Raw genomic sequence first — 15,265 nt, 5'->3', positions numbered from 1 at the left:
CAGCTCCCAAGTTTTAGGAAGAAGTCCGTGATTTAAGCGAGCTGATTGGCCGATTGCGGCACACAGGGATTTGCGCCACGGAGGGATGGACGTTATATCAGTTTCATACCAGGCACTCAGCACCTACACATGTTAGGTTTCGTACCAATGGGTATTTTCGTGGCACCGATCTGGGGTTTCGTGATTGTGGGAAGACAACTTGTTGAGTGGGGAAGCTGTGTGTCTTTGTACTGAGATGGCAATACCTTTGTTACGAGATACGATCTTTTGTTTTATTTTATCTGGAGCTACTAATTGTATAATGTAATTCAATTCAATAACGCCGTTTCTATGCCATCCCTTATTTTCAGTGCCACCGAAAACTCCTCAAACTATGGAAGAATGACAATACATAACCTTCGCCCCTTTGAGAACCAGTCACTTTTTGACGTAAACACCCACTCCCACCTCACTTTTTCTCCTCGGTTGCCTTCTTCTCGGTCGCCTTTTCCTTCTCCAGCTTTTCTAGAGCCTCCCTAAGACCATCACGCTCGCTCCTAAGCTTTTCTGAATCCTGAACAACCTCGTCGACGATATTATTGATAGCTTCAATCTGCTTTCGAAGCTCAGAAGCCTCAGTCATCATAGCCTCGTGCTCTTTCTTCAAGCTCTCAGCCTGTTTCTTATCGGCGGTAGCGTCCGCGCTGCTGTCTTGCTGCGCTTTCGAAGTCTCCTTCGACAGTTTCGACAGCTGCTTGGCTTCCTTGAGTTCGGCTTTCAGCGCTTCAGTGACATCGTTGTGTTTCTTGCACAAGTCGTCCTTCTCCAGCATCCATCGCCTTCTATCCGCAATACCCTGGTCTTTCTTTTCTTGCTGGAGAGTCTCGATTTGCTTCGTAGCATCGTGGAGGGCTTGTTCTAAGTCGCTGATTTGTGCAGGTAGAGTACGGAGCTGCGCAAGTTCGGCTTCTTTTTCTTCGCAGAGCCGGTAGTTCGCCTCCATAGCTTCGTCTTTTTCGTTATTGAAGAACGCGTTGCGCCAGTATTGGATCGAGAAATCCTTGTCGTTCAAGGACTCTTGGTATTTGGGATTAACATCTTGCGCGTAGTGCTGGTCGAATTGATTCTTGATATCCTCTACCATTTTTGGTTTTTCGGCCTCCAGTTCCTGGATCTTCTCCAAACAAGCTATTTTCTCCGCTTGCAGTTTCCGCAAGCTGTCCTCGTTGGCTTCGAGTGATTTCTTTCTATTCTTCACCAATTGCTTGAGGCTTTCTTCATCAGGTGTCGTATCGTTGTCCTTGAAGATGCCAAGGCACTCGAGCATGGCATCTCTCTTCTCAACGCTTTCTATCAAACGCTGCATTTCTTGCCTACTTCTGTCCAGGTCTTTGAACATACCGCAAGCTTCAGCTTCCATCTCCTGTTCCGATTTCTTGTCTTTTGCAGGATCGATCTTCGTCTCCTCAATTTGGCCTTCAGCTGCAGGTAGTTTGATGATTACAAAGCCTGATCTCAACGCCAGATATAGCATACTCAAGATGATGACTGGTAGAATCAACATCGCCCAGCCGGTCCATGCTTGAAATTTGCTTTTCGGCTCATATAGCGCTACTTCGGTGCAGCATTGTGTTGGATTTACGGGTAGGGCCGCTGATTCAGTTGGATAGTGTGCCCATGCTGTACCTTGTTGCTCTTGGGTAGTAGCATCCACTATAAGAGTGACGGTTTCTGTTAATGTAACCGGTTCTGGACGCAAAGTCGAGAAAGGCTTCCATACAACTGGTTTTAGAGGCAGGGTCGATATGGGCGTAAATGTAGCCGGTTCCGGAGGCAAGATCGACGTAGGCTTCAATATGGTCGGTTCCGGGCTCAAGGTCGCTATTTGAGTTGCGCCGACTCTTGGGATAGAAGCACGTTGCTTAGCTAACGTCAAGCCTACGGCTGGATCCCAAAAGTATCGAACGCCCGGGAAGTTGAGGACCACATTAAGAATGGCTGCGAGAAACACATCATTCTGGAGAATGAATCCCAGCATTTCTCTCTCGTCCTATGTCGTGATTTGGGCAGAGAAATGTATGTGGTAATACGTGGTTTTGCACAAATAGGGTTGCGCGTTCAGAAGAAGCTATGTTGATATGTGTGCAATGATGTAGATATAGTATCTTTTAAAAAGCACGTAGGTGTTTGAAAGTTGTTGTCTGGTATCTGACAAAGAAAGCGCGGAGCACAATGCATCACGAACAATAGGGAAAACAACATAATGAGAGACAAAGAGACGGTGAATAGATATGATTTTGAACAACAAAGTGAATGTGAGGTGAGGGGAAACTCGCACAATCGTCTATGGTGACCTCTTTACGTTCGTAGTCTTCCTCTTTCACTAGTTGTTTGTACAGTGTATCTTGAAGCCTTTGACAGGCAATAGTCTACTAGCGATCCGTGGTTCGGCCGGGAACGACGGGCACAGCCGGTCATTTGCGATCCGAGCTGACATAACAAAGATGTCTCGGCACGTAGTCTTGTTAATCCCACTGCTAGTTGGGTTTGTAGTAGACGTGACATGTGGAGTGTAAGTCGGATGGATGTATCGAGAGTGAACCTGGGGTTTCTCGCACGAAGCAACGTGTGGTGACGCCTCCGAACTTGAGCGTTGTGGGATCAGATACTCATTCTAATGTGATTCATCACTCAAAAGTTAAGCTGCATGCGAAAGTCAAGGCAGCGTAAGTCGACGAAGGAGCGAAGGATTTCTCCACATGATGCTAAATCCCATTCTGGACTAGGGTTGAATCGTGCACCCCAGCGCGATTCGTGTTGGAACCATCACACGACACCACACAACACCACACATCAAGATGCACGATGACGGCAGATTTATGATCGGCTTCACCTTGTGCAGCCTTGTCGATCTCGTAGACTTGAGGCTCTCAACTTTGCCACAACACCCAGTCACATCATGTCCCCCGCCCATAGACGCAACACCCCGAACAAAGGTGACATACGCCTCCAGGGCTCAGCATCCTTTTCGCGTATACCAAAGAATATCAGCGATACCTGTTTTGCAATGAGGTGTTTCTATTAGCATTGTTAACGTGGTCTTGTCCAGCCATAAAGATCGGAGACCCCAGTGCATCAGTCCACATCGCATATTGCTTGCCTAATTGGGGTATGTTAACCCGCCCACAAAAAATCTCTCCACACGGCACTGTGCATCCGTGTCGGATAAACATTAACAAATTACCAGAACATGGCACCAGCAGTCCCGGTCTTGAGACCCTTAACCTGGGGTAAGGCGAGCTTGGTGCCTATCGCCCGTCTACTCCACTTCTGTCTGATGAATCCGCGGCCCTTCTAGTCAGGATATCGTTAGCTACAGTCGCCACGGGCTGCTTATCGTAAAAGAACTCTTTCTCGATCCTTCAGGAGATTGGCCTGCCTGGAAAGACATACCAATCTGCAATAGTCTAGCCGCATACCCGCTCGCTGGGACGTACTAAAGAGCTGGGGGACACGAGACCGCGGCTGTTTTTCGGACGGCCTTGATTTCTCTTACTACTTGCGGTTCCTCAGACTTGCTTCCTCCGCCTTCCGGTTTAATGCGCAATTCATACTTCAACATGGCACCAACAGCTTCAGCGACAGCAGCGTTACCTACACTGACCCAAAGTGGTGCGCGAGTCGCCCTGCAAGCAGCAGAGCAATATGCCATTGAAGTTGGGGTACCAATGTATGACCCCTCTTTTTCACTAAACACATGACTTGTGCGGAGTAGAGCTGACAACCGATCAGGAGCATCGCCGTAGTTGACGCCCACACCCATCTCCTGTCGTTCACACGCATGGATGGCGCCAAGATTACCTCCATAAATACTGCCATGGACATGGCTTTTACCGCCGCCGGAAACCGAATTCCCACCTCCGCATACCAAGAAACACCATGGCCGGGCAGCGCCACATCTGGCATTGGCAATGCTATTTCGGGGCGCTTCACTACACTCGGTGGCGGCGTACCCATTCTGTCAGTAGAAGGCGACATACTTGGCGCAATTGGCTGCTCGACGGGCACGAGCATGCAAGATGAAGCTGCGGCGAAAGCGGGGCGAGACGCGGTGCTTGAACTCATCAGAAAAGAGAAGGAAGCAGAAGAGGCAAGACTACACGAGGAGAGGCAGGCCGTGCTTGCGTTGTGGAAGGAGAAGGAAGAGGAGGTTGGTAACCTGAGAGAGGAGCTCGAGGTCATGGACCGCAGCAGTAAGAGAATGAGGTTCGACGGTGGCCGATCAGGCAGCGCAAGCGTCGCCGGAAGTCTAGCGGGCAGAAGAGCGAGCACACAAGGTGGACTGGCGCCAGACACGCCGCCTGACGAGATCGAGCTGCATCCCAGTTTTGTTGGCGAGGTTTCTGTCGGACGGTACTAAGCGATACGTTTTTGTTTGCCTGGTTTTTGGCGTTTTGGCGATGACGATGTCACGATTTCACGACTCTGATTTTCGCAAGGGGCATGGCGTTCCTGAATTCACGAAGCACATGTTTGGGCCTGCAATAATTACTGGCGGAAAACTAGGCGGTAGTTTGTTGTTCGTGCATAGGAGGCGCGCGCTGGCTTTAATCTGTAGATAGTACATACGTTACATATCCAGCTGGTTTCCACGTGAGGTCTTGTTAGCTCGCATGATCCGCCCCAGGTTATCTAACCACCCTGGTAGTGTCGCGTGTTGAGTTGCCATATCAAGTCTTTTGCTCCGTCCTGGGCATTGGAAGTTCAATGATTATCATTGCCATACCCCTTTATTTGGCCAAGCGTGCATGATCGTGCAGAACCCGGTCTTTTAGTTCCAAACGTCACCTTCCTCTTTGTGGTATATCTATCCTTACTCTTGCAGCTACACTCTCCTTGTGTAACAGTACTTGGGAAGATTAGTTGGGACAGCTATCACCTTGGCGCCTGTATCCGTCCACTCTAACTCAACCTCAAGCGTGTTTTCAAAATCCGAAAGCCCTGCCTCAAGTGTTCAGGAATGACTAGGCACCATGAACTGCCTGTCCTTTGAGGTCATAGGGGTAATTTGGGATAAGTGTCTCATGAAGCAAAAGTGATTCTCAACGGGCAAGTACACGATTTCTTCTGAAAGGAGCACATTCGTGTTGCTCAGTATCACAATGAGTATTTATAACCAGATGTTGACATATGAAGACATATCTGAGTTCCCAATCTGACTTACTAAATCAGTTCAAAAGTACCAACAGCAGTCGAGCGTGCAGTACCACTTCGTGGCCCGCTTTCGTCACGGACGACCACGGTAAATTTCCCTTTTGATATAGCAACTACAACATACTCTTGTATAACTACCGCATGCTGGTTAAACAAAGTGAAGATGGGGTTACGAATGACTGACCACAAGGTACTCCGACTAAAAGTCCTCGAATACACCTCTAAACAGTGACCTGATCACGAACATTCGCCCAACCATCACTTGGAGAAAATTTCAGCAGCACACCCACCGACACCAATTGTGATTCCACTCACCGAAATCACCGCTAAACCGTAGTGCACATACAAAGAACGCCACTTCCCAAACCCCCCGGCCCCTTCAATCACAAAATCACTGCCATCACAACCCCACCTACCTCTCAAAAAAAACCATTCCAAGTACCACTCATCTCCCCATCCCGATATCCTAGCGCCACCCGCCAACGCATCCCTCCCTCGCTTTCCGAGACACAACCCGGAAATTACGCGCGTAGACCCTTCGACCAATCCGCAGAGCGCAATTCCCCGCCACGAATACGGTTCCTCGCTTGATAAGATTGCAGGGAAGAACTACTTATCTTATGATTACGCGGCGCGCGAAATGCAGGTGTAAGAAGTAAACACGGTTAGTGATTATTGATTGCTTTTGAGCGGGGAGGGGAGGGAGCGTGTGTGGTTCAGATGTATGCAGGTGGGAAAAAGGAAAAAAAAAAGGGGGGGAGGGGTTCGACCTCGCGATACTACCGTGGTATGTGACTTAATGATTATGTATTGAGGGAAGAGAGAGATGGACATGATATGGTAATTGCAATTGATTGAGTAAGCGGGGTGTCAGTATGAAGATGAGAGGCAACACTGGAGGCACAAAAGCAAATAGAGGAAGAGAGAGTTGGAAAAGTCATTTGCAGACCAGCAAAAGATCAAGGTTTTCTAACTTTTCCCAGGTCATATCATAATCGAATCGTATACTGTCGTGAACCCCTCCTCTCCTTCTTCAAAAAAAGACATTCAATCCCGCAAAGCATGCTGAGTGGGTAATCAAACCACGCCCCAGACCCTGTCTAGCCCTAATATGTATCATGGTAGAATCGAACAAAAAGCCAAGCGATTGCAATCGCGATCAAGAAGAAGGACAAAAAAGCGTCAACGCCGCAAGCATCACCGATGCGCGTTACAATCATCTGCCTATGCAGGTTTAACCCTCAAGGTCAATAGCGACACGGCCAGCCACACTCCTCTTGAGCGAATCCTCGCCCGAGCAGACAGTCATGTGGAGGTCAACATCGGCAGTCGGGCAATCAAACACGGGCTCCTTAAGTCCCAGCTTGATGAGGGGTGTATCGACATAGTACGCCTGGGTAGGACAATAATCGCCAGCCGCACAGTCCGCAGCGCTGCACTGGTCATCGGTACCGCGCATAGCCAGACCCTCAGCGTGACCGGGGCACGCGGAGGCAGAGTCGCCCTCGGCGCAGTTGACAAAGGAGATGTCGTACCAGATCTTGCCGCCGGCGATGGAGTACTCGAATTGGGTGTGCTCGCCGTTCTTGATGCTGTCGGTGGAGGAGATCTTGAGGGAGGTGCCCGTGTTGTAGAGGACCTCGGTGTATTGGGTGCGGGCGGGCACAAGGGTGCAGGGGGTTTGGTGGGTGCCGCCGACGGAGGAGACCCAGATGTCGTAGGAGCAGCGGTTGGTGAGGATGGCGTTGCCGGCGAGGGTGAGGCCGGCGTTGAGGGCCATGAGGAGGGTGGTCTTGGAGAACATGGTGACGTGGAGTCGGTGGGTTTTGGTCACGTGGGATGTGTGTGAGAGAGAGAGTGAGAGATCAACTCAAAGGATATCCTGATTCGTAATCGAAGCGGAGGACGAATGAGTGCTGGTATGTGGGTCTTCGGGTTGAAGAAGAGAGTGTGGGAATTTTTTTTCGTGAGTTTGCCGGAGGGACTGTAAGGGAAGCTGTCAAAGCCTCTGGGGAGAACAAGGAATGTGTTGCCGAAGGCGACGGGGGAAAAGAATGTTGAACAGTGTTCGTGATTTCAAAGGGTAAGATTCCATGGCAATCCTCCCTCTTTTATAAAAGAAGTATGCACGGCGAAGGATTAGACTAAGACTAGCTCCAGCGACCCAATACTCAGTGACCCCCTCCCACCTTAGGCAGCGCCCGCGAATTACGTGAAACGTTGAGGGCAGAAAAAAAAACTTTGACCAAGTCCGGCGACGGCGGCAGCGGAAGCGTTTTCGCGGTGCAGTAGTGCTTTCAGCGCTTCAACGTAGACAGTGGAGACGGCATTGTAGGACTGTGGTTGGCCAGGTACCAGGGTGGTGGCAGTTAGCCTAGACGTATGATGTAAGGAGATGCGTGGGCCTAGAATCTTGGGTTCCGGTTTTTTGCATGTTTCTTTTTCATCTGATGGTACCTTTGTGCTGGTGGCGCGAACTAAAGCAAGGGACAAGTGGAATTTGTCGTGGCTATGCTCAGCTGGGCCTGGCTTACCAAATATTTTTCTTCTTGATAGCATTCAGAGTCTCTTCCCTTGGGGGATCGGATCCCTTTTTCCTGGCAAACTCAATGTGTGGACATGTCGGGCAGTTTACGGGCGAGGGTTTATATGGCCCGATTTGTGCTAGCCTAGCTGCATGCCCTGTGTATGTCCTGGAGCTACACGGTACTAGCAGCCGGACTAGAAGTGCCCAGGTGATGAGGTAGGGATTACAGCGTCCGGTGGTGTAGCGTCCTGAGCCGGACTTGGAGTATGCAAGGCAAATTGGAATCCTGCCTTGGTAGTGGTAAGGGTCTGGGTGAAGAGCCACGCAGACCCGACCACGTTGCTAGCGAAGCAAAAAAGCCGCGGTAGTGGGCATGTATGCGGGAATATCATCGATAGTATCAATATTGTGCAGCGGGGCAGTCGGGGGAGCGGTGACTGGACTCGGGCGTGGATTTGCCACGTACCTGAATGATGGCCGTTGGGGGCGCAGGATGCGTGAACGGGTGTCCGGGTACCTGGCGCGGCACACGGTACCTGGACGTGCCAAGCCACCATGCAGCTGCAACCAGCCGTCGCCTTTTGCCATTCGCCGGCAAAGGTCAACATCTTTTGAATTTTCCCCATCCGGTTTCTTATCGCTCTTGTTTCTTCGCTGTCCGACGCCACGTACTCTGCTGTTCTGCAGCTACATATTTAATGAGCCTCCAAGTTGAAGCCCGCTGCGTCGGCGGCGTCTGAGGTGTCATCAGCGGCATACCTACCCACCCGACTACTGCCTACCTGTCGGCGGATACTAGAGTAGACGCCCTTGCAACCCCACGAGCAAGCCCATTGGGCGGCAGATGAATCAACACTCGACTGCGGAGCCGGATGGAGAGCAGAGAATTTTCGTGGTCCACGTCCCCAGTCTGGGCCGGGCTGCACGCGTCATAGTGCGATTCCCGCGACGGGCTGAATGCACCACCGCTTGGCCTTTTGAGCAAGACCTGATGTCACCGCATGCAGCCTACGCAACCAGGCAAGCCTAGGACCGCTTCCCCAAGGACCGAATGCATGTGAAACAAGACAAGACACGGAGAACCTGTCAACCACACCGGCACGCATACGGAGCCAGAGCCGTACTTACGCGCTGCACCATGGCGCCGGTGAGGATGCGCCACTCCGCCCAGCTATCTAATCGATAGGAGTTTTTCTTCTCCACGTTTGTTTGATGTCCATGGCGTTCGGCGATCAGCACCATCCGTTGCGTAAGCATCTTGCATCCGCGTAAAGAATCTGTTGCAATCCTCCCGCCTGTCGCGGAAGCGGGGAAACATGTTCACATACGCAGCGGCAACGGATGCGGCAGGTGTGCGTGTCCATGTTCGGAGTGTTCGTGGCGGACAATGGGACTTGACAAAGCAACATTCAACAAAGGGACATACAGCCGGAGACCAACAAAAGAGCGGCGCATCCCAATGGCGCTGTTATACACATGTGCCAGGTCCTTAAGTATCCATACCAAGTCTGATCAACAAAGCCTTTGACTGCAGATGCGGTGGGCCCCGTGAGGTAGTATCGCAGTCAGGCTCGTTTCCGACTTCGCAGTATTGTGGAATGGACGCGCAAGACATGCGGCCTCGAATGCATCCAGACCACAACGTTACGTTTCACTCCAGCCTGTGGCCTGAGGATCGGGACGCAGTTGGCGCTTCATCTGATGCTGGCTCGAGTACGAGCAAACAGACTGGTGACGCAACAGAGCGGGCGAGAAATTAGACGGGATTAAGGCGCCTCTCCGCTATACTCTCATTACTTGCAGCGGTAATTTTGCAACATATCGCGTTAGGGCAAAACTGGCAGTAGAGAAATAACAAGAAATTTCAACCCCGGCCGTCGGATGATTGCTTACAATGCGGCTCATCAAGCTCAGCCCGTGCAGACTCATTGCACGTACGAGTACTCATGCTCCATGACCAATGCCAAACAAAAAAAAAGCCCTATGGGCCGGCTTAGATGCCCAAGTGCACTCGGATGAGGCAGGTGTCTAGGCATAAGAAAATGGTTGGTGATACAGGGGGACGCCTCGGAACACGAATACCATGAGACGCTGACGATGGCGGGTGTCGCCCACGACCACACGATGCACTGCCGTGGCGGGAAGCCTGCATGTTTCCCCTCCTTCATGGTTGAGCGTTACAAACGGGATCTACGTTGGTTTTTTCTTCTATCCGTTGTTTCGTAAGTAGACCCTCGCCGTCTGCGATTAGTCGCCATAACCCCTCCCTTTGACAACAAGTTGCTTGACCAGTCTCGAATCTTCAAACTGCCAGAACAAAGCCCCATTGTCGACTGTTTTCGGTCAACGGAACGGAGCAACTGTGCACCACCGGCGGCCGAGCTGTCTGTTTCTGCGCCCCGATGCACAAAGTTTCTGTACGAAGGCCAGGCGAGCAAGCCATAGCTAGGCGAGCAAGCCATAGCTGGGTGAGGGGACTAAGGAAATATCTGAAACGTAGCCCGGCGAGAACACCCCTACCCGCCAGGGGACACGTGCGCACTGGCAACCGTGTCTACGTCTTGCCGCTCCTGGGCTAGTCTTCAGCCTGGAATGCCATGGCGGGTGGTTTTATGAGAGCCCAGTGCGCCCAGCCCAATCATTGGACGTGCTGCCCCTGACCTTGGCCATGTCCAGCCGCGACGTCGACAATCACCCTCGAAGCGCCAGGCAAGCAAAGCGAACACAGCGCAAAACTACTCTTGTACGTCGTGTGACGCGGATGACCTGCAGCTGCCGTAAGAAAAGCGCTTGATGGAGACACGGAATTTAGCCCTGTCAGCCAATACTGGTGCGCCGCGCATCGGACTCCAAAACCCCCTGGTCACCCGCGTGGTCTTAGGTCGCTCTAGGGGATGATGAAATGAAAGGATCCGAGCGGCGAGGTTGGCAGCAAAGACCCGCCTAAGACGCTCTAGCTCTAGGCATTGGCAAATCTGCGGAGGGGACGGGGCCGTGGGCGGACCTGCGATGGCGCTCGTTCTCATTTCCAGGCCCATACCCGCTGCACAGCGCCCGTTCGCTTCCTTTAGCGCCATGTTGTATAAATGTAGTCTATCCCCTCACTATAACAGCCCTTCCTTTGATACCCCAGGTCTGCGACTTCCAGGTTCGACGCCAGTCTTTCAGTCTGTATACATTGTCAGTCTTTGACACCACGTTCTCTACCGCCCTACGGCATAACCACGCTCTCTTCGCAAACATATAACCAAAAACCCGTCGACCGTCGAACCCTTTTCGTCAATTCCCCCAAATTCATACCTATCCAGTCAAATCCAAATCACACAAATCTACAAACATGCGTTCCTCCATCGCCATCTCCATCGCCGCCCTCGCTGGCTCTGCGCTCGCCGCTCCCTCGTACCCGGCCGCTTACCCAGCCGCCTACCCAGCCGACAAGCCCGCTGCCAACCCCAACGTTGAGGTTGTTGTCGAGCACGTAGTCCACACCGTCTACGTCACCGAGGGCTCCCCCGAGGCCACCCCATGCCCCTCATCAACTCCTGCTGCTACTCCCGCTCCCGCTGCTACTCCTTCCCCTGAGGCCTACCCGGCCGAGCAGCCCAAGCCCGCCTCCTCCTCCACCTTCTCGTCTGTTGTCTACGTCGAGGCTACCCCCAGCCCCTACCCTGAGGTTGAGCAACCTGAGCCCGCACCAGAGCCAACCCCTACTCCCACTCCCACCCCCGCTCCTGCTCCCGAGCCAACTCCCACCCCTACCCCGGTGCCTTCCCCCGCCCCAGCTCCTTCCACTGGAGGCTACATGGATGTCGTCGCCGAGTGGCGCAGCAAGCTCGGCCTCAGCAAGCTCGAGTTCTCTGCTGAGCTCGAGTCCAACGCTCTCAATGTCGTCATTGAGGGCAACGGTGTCATGAAGCACAAGCTCAACAAGGGCACTTATGGCCAGGTCCTCGCCCCTGGCGATGCTGACAAATTCGAGTACGTCTTCGTTGGTGGATGGCTCTGCGAGATGGCCAACCTTCCAGGTCTTGGAGACGCCTGCAAGGAGTTCTCCAAGGGCTGGGACTACCAGGGCCAGGTTGGCCACGCCGAGATTCTCACCTCGCCCAACTACTCCAAGATTGGTTGCAGCAACAGCAAGGGCATTTGGTGCTGCGATCTCGCTTAAGCACCATGATGCCTTTCATGAGACAAGAGAGGGGGATTCTAATGCCTCTTCTTGGGTGGTTCTTCGATTCTATTCTACTTTAGGTGACAGGGCGGCTTGGAGACCCAAACGACACGCAATGCGTAACTTTATATCAATTGCGCTGGTTCGGAACAGTATTTTCTCTTCTCCTTTGTATCTGTACATGGTACTTCGTCTGGCTTTAACATTCCCTGCTTCACACTAGGGGCGCAGTACTTGCAAGCGTTTTTAACTCTCTCTTAGTATCTACTGCGAATTACAGATTTACGAATTCACGAGCCAACCCTTTGCTTTTGCCTTCTTGTTTTCTCGCGCGTGTTGCCTTGGCCCTATTTAGTTGCGTTGTATAAAGTGAATACTAACAAACAGACGTATTATGGACCCTTTTCCCGCCCAGCTTTTTTTACCCGACTACTAACCAATCAGCGCCCGCGCACTTGGCGCCTCTAACGTTTACATGCAGTTAGAATCAAACTTCACGGCCTGCCGCGGTGCGCCACACCGCCGATCTCCTTTTTTCCCTTGTTCCTGGACCCGACAAAGGTCACGAAAACGATGGCACGAGCAAGACAACAAAAAAAAAGGCTACCAGACAAAGGAGCACCAACAAACAAGAAAAAATGTCGCAACCGACGGACAGAAAGAGAAGGGGCAAACTCGTCGCTAGTCAGCGCACCCAAAGGAGATGAAATTCCCTTCCCCCCGGCAAATCTGCAAGAGACAGCTAAACACCCCCTTCGTCGCGCGCCTCGTATTCGGGGACCCCCCCTGGTACCTGCGCCCGTGTGCGCGTGGTATGTGCCTGCCAAGTACGCGTTCCTGGCCCTAGTGTGGAAATAGCTTTCCACGGTCAAGTCGGGCCCCACCTTCCCTCCCCTTATCCCCGTCGATTCAGCGAAATTCTAGATTGACTGGCTGGAACTTAGCTGGCTCACTGACAGGATCACTTGCAGGCTGGCTCACTCGCACGCTCACTCACCAGCTCGCACGCTCGCACGCCCCCATTTTAGACATATCAATGTTGTCGGCGACGCTTCTTATCAGCAAGATTGGCACCATGATGCGCGCTTAGCACTCCTAAATAGTGGCTGATGGACAGAAAGGCGCGGGCTGTGAGTGATTTTAAGGTTTGGTTGTGCACCGCCTCAGTTGACATGGGCGAGTGGATGGTGAGGCGCGCCGGTACCTGTCTCTCTACTCTCTCTGCTGGTCGTGTTCTGCACCGACGAGGATAGCTGTGGCGATACAAGAGGAGAGGGTCTGTGTGTGTGTGTGTGTGGACTCGCTCGGCATTCTGCGTCGCATCGCAATGCGTGCGCGCAACCTTCCTTTGCCGAATCCGGGAAATTCCAACATCGGTTTACTTAGCTAACTACAATCGTTATCGGGTCGCGGTATCTAACAGCCCATTGCCGGACAAGCCGCGGTTTTTTACGGGGCCAGACAGGGGGCAGTTTGGTGCGTGATTCCCTTTCCCCCCTCCCCCCCTGGGGCTGCAACGTGGGCAAATCGAGGGAATTGTGGGCAACGTGGAGTCCGCATGAAGAAAAAGATGAAAAGCAAAAGAATGGGGTATCTGTTCCCAAGGATTCCACCGGGGAAGCGCAAAACCAAGAAAAAAGACGAATTTCCAACGGCATCGTCATCGTCTCGCTTCCACCCCCCCCCCAACATACTCAATCAAATATCATATCCCGCCCCGACATTACGCAGTAGTTTGTGGAAATTTCGTTTACGCCATGGGTGACACATTATCAGCTTTTCTATTATAGATCCTTTTCTCATCAAACCAAAAAAAACTGGCCTTGCAAGCCAGAAAATTAGAAATATTAAATGTATTTACAACAACAATAACAAAACACACGGATTTGGAGGTCGAGGCTGCACATCGTAATTTCCCGCCCGATAATGTGTGGTGTTGCGATGTGTGTGTGTGTGTGGTATGGATGCGACGACCGGTTAGGGCCGCCGCCCGTTCGCTCACCGGGTGGTACCAACGTTTTTTTCTTCTCTCTCTCTCTCTTTCTCTCCATCCTTGTCTGCTTTGATTGATGTAGTTACTATCGGGTTCGGTGATTTCGCGGCCAGGTGGGTCCCGTCTGTGGTGGTTTTGTTATCGAGGTTTCTAGTGTTCTAGACTTTCTATGAGTCCTTCTGTTCTGAATCGTTTTGTTTCTAGAGGAGTAGTTTTTTTTTTATTTGGGGAAGTTGTGGGTATGTGAATTCAGCCGTGACGAAAGAAGTGGAGATGGGGCGAAAGTTGGGCTTCCCTATTGCTTTGATTGCTTTGAGTTTCCAGTCTTTTTTTGGGGGGGCCATGTAACGTATGTGCCACATGGGCGGCCTGGTGCAGACATTTTTTTTCTTTGCTACTCAGTTGAGGTGTTGCTTCCGAGAGGGCCAATCCTCCATGGCTATGTGGTGGCATTGCTTGTAGCCGCTGGGCAGTTGGGCGGTCGCTCGCTTGCAAGTACTGAGTACGGACGTATGTACGTACGCAAGAGAATTGCTAAGAGTTAGTAAGAGAGTCCAGAAGAAGTCGTCTCTGTGGGCGCCCCCCACCGCCAACACAAGCATGGTGGTGCCTGCAAGAGAATTCCGTCCAACGATCGATCGCGAATCGCAGGCAAATGTAACAGAAAGCGCCCGCACGTGAAGATGGGCGATTCATGGTTAGTAGTGTAGATAAGCCCTGGTGCACTGGTGCTCTTGGGTCTGGACGACGTTCGGTTGTTGGTCCAAACACAAGACGCACACGCAGCACGCATGCTCTCTTTCGCGGTCCCGACTTCTGCAGGCGCCGGCTCCCGTATCCGAGAATAACTGGGTGGGCGCCGGACGGACGTCCCCCAAGCCACAGCGCTCACGTACCAGCGGTATCATAGCGCGACGTTTTGCCCGTTGGTGTCTTTCTCTCCTTCGCACCGGTGCTGACGTACTTTGCTATAATGAAACAAGTAAGCATATAGTAGCTGGTGCGCTTTCAACACCTTACCGCAGCTTACCGACGCTAAAGAGGCACAATCGTCGACTAGCTGCTGGCTTCCTCCGTGAACTTTTTTTGCTGCCATGGCCTTCCCTGCCTATGTACGAGAATGTTTGCGTGGCCTGGCGCCTCACCAACTTTGGCAAATACATTGTTGAGGCGCGCGGTTCATGTCACTTTCATTCATACGATGATACACCGGGACTGTACCGAGGACTTCATCATCGATATTCTTGACTCGCTCAAACCCTACGTATATAGCTGGTGGAATAATTCTCCGCGTCCTGCAATGTTTGTGATCGGCCGTTAAGTACTAGGTTGGTGTTTCCGGGGAACTGCAACACGCGGGATGTCAGGGTTAACAGTTTGT

At 52.0% G+C, this 15,265-nt stretch overlaps 5 protein-coding genes across 5 annotated transcripts; 2 read left to right on the top strand and 3 right to left on the bottom strand.

The window, feature by feature from the left end:
* Nucleotides 1–448: 448 nt before the first annotated feature.
* Nucleotides 449–2,017, bottom strand: COCMIDRAFT_7672 (uncharacterized protein; the record flags this gene model as incomplete). The annotated part of the gene is made up of 1 exon (XM_007692466.1): nt 449–2,017. One exon carries the CDS (start codon nt 2,015–2,017, stop codon nt 449–451), a length of 1,569 nt encoding a protein of 522 aa, XP_007690656.1.
* A 1,582-nt stretch (nt 2,018–3,599) lies between these two features.
* On the top strand, nt 3,600–4,399 carry COCMIDRAFT_102519 (uncharacterized protein; the record flags this gene model as incomplete). The annotated part of the gene is made up of 2 exons (XM_007692487.1): nt 3,600–3,709; nt 3,772–4,399. 2 exons carry the CDS (start codon nt 3,600–3,602, stop codon nt 4,397–4,399), a joined length of 738 nt encoding a protein of 245 aa, XP_007690677.1.
* Nucleotides 4,400–6,427: 2,028 nt separating this feature from the next.
* COCMIDRAFT_102510 (uncharacterized protein) lies at nt 6,428–6,997 on the bottom strand (the record flags this gene model as incomplete). Its single annotated transcript, XM_007692486.1, has 1 exon — nt 6,428–6,997. The coding sequence occupies one exon, from the start codon at nt 6,995–6,997 to the stop codon at nt 6,428–6,430; it is 570 nt and encodes a 189-aa protein (XP_007690676.1).
* A 639-nt stretch (nt 6,998–7,636) lies between these two features.
* Nucleotides 7,637–8,977, bottom strand: COCMIDRAFT_28624 (uncharacterized protein; the record flags this gene model as incomplete). The annotated part of the gene is made up of 5 exons (XM_007692470.1): nt 7,637–7,670; nt 7,728–8,006; nt 8,187–8,401; nt 8,503–8,640; nt 8,849–8,977. The coding sequence occupies 5 exons, from the start codon at nt 8,975–8,977 to the stop codon at nt 7,637–7,639; spliced, it is 795 nt and encodes a 264-aa protein (XP_007690660.1).
* Nucleotides 8,978–11,057: 2,080 nt separating this feature from the next.
* Nucleotides 11,058–11,888, top strand: COCMIDRAFT_102540 (uncharacterized protein; the record flags this gene model as incomplete). Its single annotated transcript, XM_007692485.1, has 1 exon — nt 11,058–11,888. One exon carries the CDS (start codon nt 11,058–11,060, stop codon nt 11,886–11,888), a length of 831 nt encoding a protein of 276 aa, XP_007690675.1.
* Nucleotides 11,889–15,265: the final 3,377 nt, after the last annotated feature.

Source organism: Bipolaris oryzae, assembly GCF_000523455.1.
Source record: "Bipolaris oryzae ATCC 44560 unplaced genomic scaffold scaffold_130, whole genome shotgun sequence".
Classification (NCBI taxonomy): domain Eukaryota; kingdom Fungi; phylum Ascomycota; class Dothideomycetes; order Pleosporales; family Pleosporaceae; genus Bipolaris; species Bipolaris oryzae.
Note: the sequence above shows the minus strand (reverse complement) of the source record. Positions and strands in the feature narration are given on the sequence as shown.